At 36.3% G+C, this 13,421-nt stretch overlaps 1 protein-coding gene across 1 annotated transcript; it reads right to left on the bottom strand.

Annotated features, from left to right (window-relative positions):
- Nucleotides 1-936: 936 nt before the first annotated feature.
- LOC149300677 (inhibin beta A chain-like) lies at nucleotides 937-11,490 on the bottom strand. Its single transcript, XM_089484867.1, has 2 exons — nucleotides 11,112-11,490; nucleotides 937-1,784 (listed from the first exon to the last, which is right to left on the bottom strand). The coding sequence occupies exons 1-2, from the start codon at nucleotides 11,488-11,490 to the stop codon at nucleotides 937-939; spliced, it is 1,227 nt and encodes a 408-aa protein (XP_089340993.1).
- Between the last annotated feature and the right edge of the window lie 1,931 nt (nucleotides 11,491-13,421).

Below are 13,421 nucleotides of genomic sequence, written 5' to 3'. Positions count from 1 at the left end.
AATTCTTCACACACATGTCTTTGGTGTTAGTGTCTCATTCAAGGTAGAAAATATTGAAAATAGTCGTAAAAAATAGTTATTTTTGTCGTGTTTTTTATCAGTTCTAATATAGCTCATGTTAAGTGCAGTTCTTAAAACCTCTCTTGAGAATAATTGTTAAATAAGGATATTAGACAGATCAAATACTGTTGTAGTGCAAATTAAAAAAAGAAACATTTTTTAACGTTTTTTTCTTTTCTTTGTTTGTTTTTTCTTTTTTTTTTACAAAATATAGAAATGTTTGGTTCCAGCATCTGGACCAACATGTTCCTTTCAAGTATCTCTCATGAAAGAATGAAAGAATTAAACATGTTACTTCCACTGAAAAGTCTTTCTTTCTCAGGTAAACAGTTTTCAAACCCAATAAGTTGCATAGTTCTAAGATCTTAAGCACCTTAGTGAAATTTAACCTTTGTATTCTCTCTCTTTTTTTCAGAAATAGTGCAGAGGAAGAGGGTGAGATCACCTGCGCAAGGAATATAGTCTTTTAGATTATGATCTGCTTACTGAGAACAGGACATCTACCATGGTATTATAGGTCTGTCAATATCTATTTTTACACATTTGCGTAAATGCATGTATAACAAAACAAAACTGTAATTATACACTTAATGTGTATATATATAGATATACAGGCTGTTCTTGGGCCTGTGAGTATAATAACCACACACTTGGTTAAGTCTCTTTTAGGTAACTATTGCCGCAGGTTTAGTACCTTTTCTTCCTTTGTATATAGTTTTTGTCCCCTTGTTATCTCAAAAATTTAGATCTTTGCTCATTTGCAAGTCATTTGCACGTCTTTTTTTGATTGGTGTTTTCAGTATGACTGTAATTTATATATATATATAAATATATATATAAATATATATATATATATGTACATACTTATTCTTTGTTTTATGAGCAGCCACATTCCTCCACGATCATGTTTTGGATATCCTTTTTAATGATATTTTGTCCATCATCGTAGTATAACATGGACATAGCTCTCAGCTTAGAGGGGACACAACAGGACTTGATGCTATTAAAAGGACTATGGCCCCTCATTCGATATTGGTTTATAACTGTGGAGTGAAAGGAGAGGGAGGAACCAGATGTCCCTGCAATGTGACTAGGACAGTCTCCCTCGCAGTAGTTTGCGTGGTAGCCGGAAGGTGCTATGATCCAGTCACTCCAACCAATGTCCTTGAAGCTGACGAAGAACTGTTTCTTGCAGCAGTTGCTGACTTTACCGTCACACTCTAGCCCACGCTTTCTCCTTCTGTGTGGATGCTCGTCTGTCTGTCGAGCAACGATCATTAGAAAAGGCCTGTGGGATTGTTCCCTTTCTTCTTCACCTGCATTTGCTCCAGCTTCTTTTTCTTCATCATCCTTTTTCTTTCTCTTTCCGAATAACACAGGGGTAGCTCCTGCCTCTTGACACTGATCGCATGATACTCTGATGTCCATTGATGACTTTCCGTGATTTAGCAAGCGCTGAATAGCGCCAGAAATAGGGAAAGTATGCCAGACGCCCTTTTTTGTATCTACTACCTTTTCTGTAATCAGTTGTTCACTTTTACTGCCATCAGAGCCTCGTTGGTCTTTCTGTCCTCTTTGCTGCTGGTATAGTCGAATGGTCAGTTTTGCCCGACTGCGGTTGTTCTTAGACATTTTAATGAAAAGCCAAAGTTCTGCTTTCTCGATTAGCATTAAATCGCTTCCTTCTTTGGAAAATTCAAAATGAAGTACTTTCTTGGAGGGGCCTGTGTATTGAGTAAAAAACAATTCCATTAATATTCTATAATAATGTATAAGCAATGTATTATTATGTATATTCAATATTATACGTTAATTCACACTCTTCACTAGGTTTCATTAGTTAGGTAACATTTCAAATTCTTTATAATTCAATGAGAACAGTTGTATCAATTGTTAAGTCGGTTCATAGGAATGTTATTAAAGGTAAGTATATTTAAGTAAAACATAACATGCTGTTAAAAGAAATCTATTGTGAATTATCAACAAAGGTTTCTTTTAAGCTGACGCTCTGTAGGCGTGTTTTGTTTTTGACACAGCTTGCATATGCACTTTATAGCTCAGTGTCACGTTTAAATGACATTGCATCCAAATCCATACATTGATTCCCCCGCAAGAGGCAACCCAGTCTCAAATAAACAACCCATGTAAAAAAAAATCATAAAGGAGTACCGTTAAATCTATTGCACTGGACTATGCAAGAATAGCACCCTCTTAAATGCATATAACGCAAGAAATAAAAATCCTGTTAAATAATCTAGTCCTCTGAAACATTTATTTAAAGCGTTGTCATTGTATAAAATCTGTCAGTTGTGTTTCTAATTAAACATGCTGTACACATGTTAATTATAGTACTGCTGTGGTAAATATGCTGAGGAATGAATAAAGACAGAGAACAGCATATTTTGGGATGTTTTCTCATATGCATATACTTGTTGGCATAATGATGGTGATCGTGAACATCATGATGTGGGGGTGTTCCCTTGATAAAGACTCCATGTTCTTGGCAGATCGTGAAATGACTAATAGGTTCTGTTGGGTTATTTGATCATGAGCAAACGAAATGTTTCTTTTTATAACATTTGTTTTATTAGCGGAGGGTGACAGTTTAACAGGCATAAAACTATCATTTTATTTACTTTTTTTTTTGGCCTTGTACAAATATTTCAAAACAACTAAACATTATTTTTGGACTTAGAGACATAAATAGCTTAAATGGTGCATTATTGTCTTATTTTTTTTGTGTAGTGTTTTTCTCTGTGTTTTTCCCTGACAGAACATGCCAAATTCTGCATGGCCGCTACTTTTTTTGTTTTCTATAAAACTTTATTGGCACTTAAAAAAGTGCAACAGTGCTTTACGCAACCTGTATTCAAATAAATGTGAGATAATTTTTTCTGTATATATACGTTCTGTGGATTGCACATGTCTACAGAACTTTTGGAGGGAAAAAAGATAAAAACGTAAAGGGATTTAATAACATACAGAAGGGACGTTTATTTCAAAGGAGTGGACATGTTAAAACAAAAAGTCAGAGCCTTAGAAGTAATGTAAGGGTGTTTTAGTTTTCTGAGAGGGTGGTAGATAAGTGGAAGGTTAACACAGTAGGAGAATTTAAACATGCATGATATAGGCAAATGTCTATACTAAATTTAAGGCAAGACAAATTACTGATTATGGTTTCAAACGGGCAGACTAGATAGGCCGAATTGTTGTTATCTGCCCTCAAATTCCGTGTTTCTTTTAATTGTTTCAAATGCTTACTTTTTCACACGCTATTTATTAAAATTTAGCAACAGAAAGCATAGAGGCATAAAACTACTCAATCCTTTCATGGCCTTTTAGACACCTTGAACCAAATACAAGCCATCATGGCTGATAAGTGCCAGTTAGCTATGTCACGGAGTACTGTTAGCTAAGCCGTTAATGCAGTAGAGAACATAAAAAGCTATGCCTGAGTAGACTTGCTTTAACTCATAAAACCTTGATCCTTGTTTTTTTTTCCTAAGAGCAAATAACTCAATTACAGGCAATATTTTATATTTATTTAGAATAAATCAACCAAACGTACGCGGACGTTAAGCAAAGTCACTAATTTAGATGGGTATTACGTGGCACATGTTTTAAAGGATCGTTGAATATATTTTTTGTGGTGACTTTATCTCGAGTTTGCATTCCATCCCCTTGCAAATATCACATCAGTGATGAAATATTTTGCATAATTTCAGTCAACTGTTATACAAGTTTGTATCCCATCAAGCAATAATGTTTCCACATTTACACGTTGGCTAAATCTGACGTAACTTTGCCTCCTTGATTGAGTTTCCAATAAAGAGAGAGACTAAAACAACATTTGATCACACTAGATAGGGTTATGCGTAAAAAGTGATTTGGGTACAAAGTTTGAAAAGTGGTCTTATTTTCGCTGTAGCCAGGATTATTGCATTATGATAATGGATGCCTTCTAATAGGTGACTGCAGCATCAACAAATTATTTTGCTTTGCCAAATATTTGCGGAATAAAAGCGATGTATGATTGGTAGCCATATTAAGTTGTAAAAGCTAGAGGAGAGATAAATCCACAAACACATTATTTAAAATTACTTAGCTTGCAGAAATAATTCAGGAGCCATGACCCATGACTCCATTTAATATATATATATATATATATATTAGGTAATGGCCCCATGAGAAGAGTTTAGTTGGTATGCTATGGTTATAAGAAGTAGCCACATTTTTAGGAGATGCGAAGGTGTGGCACGCTAATTATTACTGGCATAATGATTATAATCGGTAGTGTCTCTCAGCGGTCTTGCTTACCATCAATTAGATGGGCACTCAGGAGTTGGCATGTTTACTTACAGAATCATTGTAATCAACTCTAGAGTAAACAGATTTCATTCATACACAGTAGTTTCCTTGTCTCGTATAAGATTTAGCACTAAGCATGGTTTAGTTGCAAGAAATGAAACAAGAGGACCTTAAATTCCATTCATTCGTCAGTTTATTATGTCATTTCTGAAAGTGTATTGCTATGTTGAAGTTAAAACTGAGTTTTAGGTGAATTTACTGAAAATGAATTAAAATTCTTAATTTATTGTTATTTTTTTATTTATATAGCACTAAAAATGTATGTAGCACTTCTTACAATATATATATATATATATTAAAGGGGTAGGACTAAACTAGAATTGACAGACTAAGACAAACTTTGGATAAGGTAAAGAGGGCACTGCTGGCAAGCTTACACCATGGATATTTTTGAGATAAAATTGTTAAATTTTAGTTATTGTGTATGCTCAATTAGTTTAATAGGCCAATACATTTAAGGCGTTACATATAAACAAAATGCTATGCTTGTAAATATTAAAAAAACAATACTTTAGTACAGGCACCCTAAAATCTGATCTTGATGAGATAGCTCTACCTCTGGCATACAATGCAGATGCATCGGGATATGTTATGTCCATTAAACAGGCAACTAGTACATGGATCCTTCTAATTACATCTGCTTCCATACATTATATGATTCAAAGCAATGGTTCCTAGTCCATGATCTAAATCATAGGTAGTCATTGTCAGCTCTGTAGCTGTTTTAAGAACGTATTTCTAATAAACCACCCTTAACTGCTTGGTTGGCAAGTGTTGATGGGAGTTGCAGTCACAAAGAAACTGGAGTTATAGATTTGACTGTAGTTTCAAGTGTGTCTATCATGCTTCTTTCTGTGGAATTGTTACTCTTGTTCATTACAGCACCCAACAACGTCATCTTTTTTGAAGTTGGCCTGTTATATACTATAAATAATTCTATGGTATAAAGAAAACTTTTGACCCCACAAACTGCTTTTTGAAGCATATTTGGGGGAAGATGTTTTGCTTTTCCTTTTTACTCGCATGTCGTCATTTTGTATGACCAGTGCTCGCTAGGTGCTCCTAATGGTAACTGTCTTGAGAAATTGCATCCCATTGCAATGCAGACATGTGTGCCTAAGAGTGACCACATTAGCCATCTTCCCAGGACACATACATTTCACATGTTGCTGACATGCATGTGTTTAGCACTTGGGGCAAGTTCCCAACATGCCACCCCTTCAGTCAGTGGAGCAACAACTGGCACAGCTTTTGCCCCTAATACTCCTGCGGGCCAAGCTATGACATCATACCCTAGCACTCTCCAACAGCAGACAATAAAGCATTAGGAGAGGTCTGCACAGACCACCATCTCAGGAATGTGGTGACTTATGGCCTGTAAGGTAAGTCTGGGTCTGAAGCATCTGTGGAAGGTAGTACTTGGCACCCTTGTAGAGGACTAATATTTTGCCTCCATCTGGAAACACTTATGTGGATGTTTATGGCTTGGGAACAGGGCAACTACCCCTTTTAAAATGACCCTGCACACTTTATATGCTGCCCCACAGCGCGTGGGATTTATGACTGCGTAACTGATTCCCTTACGTTAGTTCATACATCACACATACTCCAGTACAGTACTTTACATGTTCTAGTGATCGAAATGTGGTGTGTTGATGTGTTCTAAAAAAACTAATTTGACTCACTACAATATTGTCAAGAATAATGGTTAAAAGTGCGCTAAGGGGTCACCTTGGCATTGAATTGCCACCTTGCTTCATCATTAGAAACCAGTGGTGCAAATTCTATGCTTTTCACATTTTAAGTACATTGCATGGTTTTCAAAACATCAAAAGTCTGTTTTGTGGGAAATAGAGGGGAAATATTCCTATACCTAAGCGAAAGCTCCCGAAACAACATCAATTGAATAGTACCAGTCTTTACAAAACACGATGTATGTAAAATAATAGGTTGACCATATAATAGAACCCTGTTTGAAATATTGGCATAATATGAGTGCCTCTTTGATAGTAATATTGTATACACTGTACTCATATAAGTTACTGTGCTTGCCTCACTCCTGTAATGAATTAAGAAAGGACATCTTGGCATGACACACAGTCTCCTGGATGATAAACATACCAACAGTTAAATTATCCAAAAATAAACTATCTATGTAATTTGCCGTTTGTTTTTCTGCTAAAGGTATTCTGCCGCATTGAACAGCAGTATTTGAAATGAACACTCTGAACGGTATAAAAACACTGAATGGAGCCACTGCCAGGAAAGTTACTGGTGATTTTGCTTTGTGGTTATCCAAGAAGTAATCTGACTCTGTGTAATGACTTATGGGCTACTCTTTAATACAGGAGTGGTGATTTTAGCTCTCAATGGTTCGCGGATAGGACAGCGTCAGAATCGAGGTGGCATTTGGATATGGCAGCTGGAATATTTGAATCCTTCTCAGACTAGGCTGGAGACTCTGTCAAGTAATGTGAATTTAAAGGTCTCGTTATTCTGTAAAATGCTGCCTTTTCTGCCAATGGGCACAGCTATGAATGATTATTTTAGTGTTAACTCTAAAGGTGTTTATGAAAGCACTGTTCTTACTGTATCGTAAAACTAAGTACATAGAAGCGACCTTCGTGTATTATTTTGGAAGAATGATTTTTTTACTTTATTATTACACTGGTCTAAATCATCTGTTATTGAAATACAGTGAACTATCTCATCTTGGTAGTGTAACAAACGTAGAAGAAGAGCCCCAGAGCTGGTCCTAATACATAGTGGTCATGGAAAGCCAACAGGGAGGCTAGACATACTATTTCTTTCGACATGGAGCTATCATTAATATAAGGCCCAGACCTTTATAAGATTTCTGGATTATAGCAGACAAAAAAATAAGTGCGGTAAAAAAAAGTTTGTATCTGACATTAGATTCTGTTTTTTTTTCTAGTGGAACATCTAGATTATTATCAGGGTGATACAGAACCATCCATATAGGTTAATTTGGCCTTTTTTCTGCTGTCACTTGTCTATGTCGGAGCACTGTAAGCTTATGTTAATACTGGTTTCTTAGATCTCCCCTCTGCAGCATATTTAGCAAGCTTCCAACTCTGGTTCAAAGTATAAGGTCATTTATATTAAGACACTTTAGGACATATTTATCAAGGCAAGACTTGTGCAATTCTGGAGCAAAGTGCTAAATTTGGATCAGCAGAAACATTCAGCAGGAGTGAGCACATTTCATAGCAGGAGACAGTCCCCTGATGGTGAATGCCGCACCACTTCTGGAAGCGTGCCCTGATCTATCTTAAGCATGAAGGCACATGATATTAAAAAAATAACCATAAATGGATTAAATGTAATTTATTTTGTGAATATCATTGTTAAAAGCTAGAACATGTCATTTTTAGAATCTAGGTGTTCCCAACAGTGGTGTTTAATGTGATGTAACACTTAAATCGCTAAAATGTTTTTTAAAAATGGTCATCCTGCTGTGAAAACCAAATGTATTGTTACTTGCATGACCCAACATTCATCAGAAGTGTCATTATTTTCTAAGTAACATGTTTGTATTTATTTAATCTCTCTAGAATGCTTTTAGGTGGGTCTTTCCACTCGCCAAGGTGTTTGCACGGCCCTCATAGTCCAAGGACTTTGTTTCCTTAAGTATTATTTTTTATTGACATTAATGTTGTATTGTTTAAATAAGTGAATGTATGAATTTCAGATCACAGCTCTTGAGCCAAGATAGGCTACAAAGTAACCAATACGATCTATGTGCTATAAAGCGACTTGTAGAATGAAGTTTGCAGTGTCTAGCTCCCTCTAGTGGTTGTTCAAGTGAATCTTATGAAGCACATGCAACAGGTTAGCATTCATTTATGAGTATTTGACCTTTTACCTGGCTAAATACAATAAATTGGAAAGATTTGAGAACCTTTTTGCCCCATATAGTTAAGAAAAATACATTAAATATAAGAAATATGAAAAAAAAACAGGGTGCAGTGTTACCGTTGCAAGAATGTGATACAATGTTGAGTCATTACTGTGTTGTTAGTTAGCCAATTTCATGATAATAATTTTGGCTTTATAACCAAGCATTAGCAGTTAACTGACTAATGTGCTATACTACAGTAAAGGGGTGTCTTTGGCATAAAAAATGATACATATGTAATTTTGCTTTTTCAAGAAACACAGGATTGTTAGTCTATTTGCTTAATATTAACATTATACAATATTAATTTATCTTTATTATACACAGAGCATTCCAGGAAAGGACCCCAGATGAGCTGTGTCTACTTTAGGATTGGCCCGCTTCCAAAACGCAAAACCTGGACCCCAAATTACCTAGAGTTTTAAGCTGTGCTGCGAAAAGCACCTGATCTTGACAGCCAGCAAGTGTGCTGTAAGGAGAAAATCTCTTGCTAGTTCATTGGGTACCAATGAAGCAGTAAATAATTTTCTAAGCTCCTGACAGCAACATTGATCTTCAATTTTTGAAAGCCGTTGTAGTGGAATATCTGAGGAATTCATTAGTCTTGGTGAATTCACCTGTCCTGATGTGACTTTTCTGAGAGTTTGCTGGGTTTTTTTTCACTGTGCACAAAAAAAAAGCTGGATAGTGCCCTGTGTTTGCAGGCTTTACACTTTCCAAAAGAATACTTTTTTGGGCAGTTCCAACCTTACCAAGCGAGATCATTTAACATTCAAGACTGTATTGGGGTTGCAGACTCACCCGTTCAAAGAAGATGAGTCCTTTTAAAAGTCGACATCATGGACCAGCAATATATATCATTAATAGTTTAATTGATATTAGAAAATTAATTAATAAAGAGACCTATCCAACCTTTTGGTCAATCACTACCACTGGTGCACAGTAACCCCAGTGCTTCTAAACCTTTGGAATGTACCCCAGTTCGTCTGAATAGGATTGCTAGATTAGGACTTCCTGAATGTCTTTGCAATGTAGCCGGCTCAGTCTACATTATAGGTACATACAGTAAGATCATTGCAGTGATTGAATTGTACAGATTCCAAGGAAACCGTATCTAGGTTATGCACAGATACACACGCGGCACAGAATTACCATATACTTCAGAATATTGGCTACGCTAGATTGAAAGCCATAAGGGTTATACCTATATTTATCTCACGTAGGGAGATAGAAGCCGTTTGCCAAGGAGTATCAGTTTGAGAAAGCATCTGGGTATTCTAAGCAGGGAAATTAGCATCCGATTTATTCAATATTAACTCTTTCTCCGAAACAAGACCCGCTCAACGCATCCAGCAAACAAATACAGCGTGGATGCTTTTGCCTTTATCGATCTGAACCCTGGTTGATAACACAGGCTTATTGACAAGGACTTGGAACGCAATGCTTCATTGTGCCCTCGGATGCAGCAGAAACACCGGAATGTCTGATCTGAACATGTGCACACTTTTTGCAAAGCTTTCCTACAGACAGGAAAACCTGAGTCAACAGGTTTTTAAGACTGGAAACTTTGAGTGCTGTCTTAATTGTTTATATTCCTGCAGCACACTTTAAACAATATTGCTCTGCATTCCCGCACATACTTAGACTTTGCGATGCGCAGCACTAAACAATGACATTCTTTTCCAAACTGGCTCAGTGATGAGATAAACTACTTTTTTTTTTTTTATCAAACCGTTGCTTTTTTTTTTTTTAAGTCGGTGATAGCACCAAGTTAGCCTGAGGTCTCAACTTTTTTGAAGCAAACACTTTTCAACACAACCTGCCGAACATGCTGATTGTTTTATTGTTATGAATGGAAGTGGGGACAAAAGTCAAAACATACTCAATCAAGACTGCATTTCAACTTGGTGGAATTCAGAGGCAATTTCTTTTAACTGAAGACTGTTTGTTATCAATAGAGTGCAACAAAACTTACTTCCATCCTGGGAATCAAACTTTTTTTTTTTTTTTAACTGGTATATATTCATACTTGAGCAGTTAACCTAAACGATGTCACTGTCACTTAAAGATTACTTTGCGGTGGGATACCGAAACCACTACCAAGGGGGCAGAGTATGCGTTGCAGCTGAAGACTTGCATGCTTACTTAATGTCACAGCTGTAAGCTGCTTATGCGCTGCAAGTGCATAGCATGCATTAACCCTGTTACTGCCAGATGATGAAGAAACACATCTCTGCTATCCACTCTCATCACAAGAGAGGCACGGTCTCTTTTTTGACATACAAAGAGCAGAATTAGCCATTTATCCTGTGAAATCAGTTTGGAATAGTTTCAATCCTATAATAACACAGCCTTGGTGTTCAAACCATATCAGTTGAAATAGAGTCAGAATTGTCTATTCTATTCTATGTTTTGTTTAATTATGTTATTGCCTTTTGTGATTGTTTAACTAATGGGGAAAACACAGCCTCAGGGTGTAGATATATTATTTTGACACTCCGGTTTGGAGAATACCACGTCCCCTCCCCCCTTCTCCTTACACACACTAGTACTTTGTTAAAGATTGCTCAGAGATAACTCATTCCCTGTGAATTTAGCAAGTGTAAACAGGCATTCTGCAGCCAAGGTTAAATCAATGAAAAACACATTATTGTCCAGATTTTGAGCATCAGAAATTTTCAGTGAGCAGATGACATAACTACTTTTTTAAGCTCAAAGGCATAACGTGCTAAATAGTGGCATCGAATGCGTTGAATTCACTCACCTGATTCGGCAAAAGTGATGATTTCGGAAGTTTGATCTGAGATCTCATTCATTTCTGTGACGTCATCCTTTATTTGGACTTGACCATCATCTCCCACTTTTCCTACATGCAGTTTTTTGATAGCATTTAAAAGAGCTGCTTTAGGTACTGCCTGCGTGATGTTAGGTCTGTCCCTCAAGTGCAGCATATTCAAAATGTGCTTTTTGACTGCTTCTACCATGTCCCTTTCAGAACTGGACGCATCCTTTGGGAACCTGGCGAGCGAACACGACGGGCAGTCAGTAACTGATCTGTGTCCCTCAGATCCTGGAGTTGGAGAACTCCTGGCCGTAATCCAGCAAAGTAACAACAAAAATCCTTTCAATGAGTACCCTGGCATCCTGATACCGGATTATAGAGGCTTTCCTCTTTACTCTGCTAATATGGGTTCTCTTTTTTTTTTCTCTTCTCTTTTTTTTCTCTAAGAAACGTATCCTTTAAAAAAAACAAAACAAAAAAGACGGTTTTGTTTTTCCTTTTCCTCTTAAAAAGATTCTCTGCAGCCAAAAAAAAAAAAGGAAAAAAAGTTTCTTAGTGTAGTTTTGGTTTTGAAAGTTTCTAACTCCCTCTGTTTTCAGTAAGTGCTGTGGTACTTGTGTCAGTAAAGAAAGCTCTGACTTCTGTCTCAGAGAGAGAGAGAGAGAGGACGGATTGGCTTGAAGTGAGTGAATAAGAGAGGGTGGGAGTTTGTTTTCAGTATATGAGTAAGGGCTTGATGTAGGAGGAGAGAGGTCTTTTTTTACCGCCCCCTTTAATCTTTTTTGTTCTTTCACTCTTTCTTTCTTCCTTACTCTTTTCCATTCACGTGGGGAATTTTTTTTCCCATTTAGAATCTCTTGTTTGCATTTAGATCCAGCTTTCCATCCTCCCCTGTTGTTTCTGTCTTTCGCTGCTTTTTTCAGGTAATCTGACATTTTCTTAACTTTCTCAAGCCTCTATACTTTTCAAAAAGCAGCCCGTCCACCCAAAAATGAAACTCGTGATACAGAAGCCAGCTACGTGATGAGGAATAACTTTTTTTTCTAAGTAACCCTTTGCAGAATGACAGATACAATGAAGTGCTGTGTCATACAAAATAAAGTCGAAAGGATCCTCTCTAAAAAAAAGTTCAAGGCAGAGGACAATCTCAGGGTCTTTATCTCATGGTGCAACTGATTTTATGATTTGATGGTTAAGAAGAATTCCATATCACTGACAAGTCTTAGAGCTCTGATTTAACCCTTTTGGCAGATATGTGATTTTGCTCATACATTTTTTTCCCTCAGGACAACAGCATTAACTGTTTTTTCTTATAAAGGGAGACAAAAAAAGATAAGTTTCCGTTCCTGCTTACACAAGGTACAAAGAGACTATGTCTGCATATAAGTTACTTTCTCCAAAGTGAACCTCCTGCAATATAAATCCCCTTTACGGCAAGACAAGCCTGACTCTCGGTGCGATCAGGTCAAATGATAGCTAAAAAAACATGATACTAGTCCACATGTTTATAATTATCTGGATGAATTTCAATCTTCACATGTTGCAGGCTTTCTTTCACTTTTTACATGTTATTTGCTGTACAAAGTAAAATTCAGTAGTTAAGTACAAGTGTAAGTTTTTTTCACCTCTTAACTGTCCGATTTTAATTAAAAGAACGAGTGTTTATTTAATTAATCAGCCTTGGTCATAATTTAAAGAATAGAGACCACAAAAGAAGAAACGTTACTTGAGAAAGCTTGGTTTATATCCCTGCATTCTTTTTTAATGTGTTTATATATATATATATATATATATATATATATATATATATATATATATACTGCATATTACCGGAATTAAAAATCTCTGGTTTTAACTTGGCACAGTGGAAAACAGGTCAAATGTGTCAATGTTGGATTAGCAGCGAGTTTTGATACATAATAAATAATTTCCGATGTATTTTTAAGACCACTCCATAAAGCTGTTTATTAGTTCAGGATGGGAATATCAAGCAACATTATCGGACGCATAAAAAAAATAAGGCACATATGAGAAATATGTCATAACGTACTTAGTGTGGTTCATATTTCACAAGGATGCTGAAGAGAGTTTTTAAGCAAACTTGGCTGTTAGTAAGAATAGTCCTTAAGGTATATTATAACATAAACGCGTTATAACAAACCGCTGGTTTGCTGATTTGTGGATCTGAGCTAAATGACAGATCAAATAATGCATAATCATAACAGAAAACTTCAAAAAACTTCTATAAGTGAAATATGGTGATTTTGCCTTTTTCCTAATCATTGGGGAAGG

This window comes from Sceloporus occidentalis, unplaced genomic scaffold (assembly GCF_023333645.1).
Source record: "Sceloporus occidentalis isolate IW3139 unplaced genomic scaffold, rSceOcc1.0.p SCAF_23, whole genome shotgun sequence".
Classification (NCBI taxonomy): domain Eukaryota; kingdom Metazoa; phylum Chordata; class Lepidosauria; order Squamata; family Phrynosomatidae; genus Sceloporus; species Sceloporus occidentalis.
This window is presented reverse-complemented; position numbering and strand designations above follow the sequence as displayed.

What these genes read in the sequence shown, in the direction of transcription:
- LOC149300677 (XM_089484867.1), bottom strand. Translation starts at nt 11,490, where the DNA reads ATGCCAGGGTACTCATTGAAAGGATTTTTGTTGTTACTTTGCTGGATT. An exon ending in CATCACTTTTGCCGAATCAG is followed by an intron (nt 1,785 to 11,111) that starts GTGAGTGAATTC and finishes CTCAATACACAG; the next exon opens with GCCCCTCCAAGAAAGTACTT.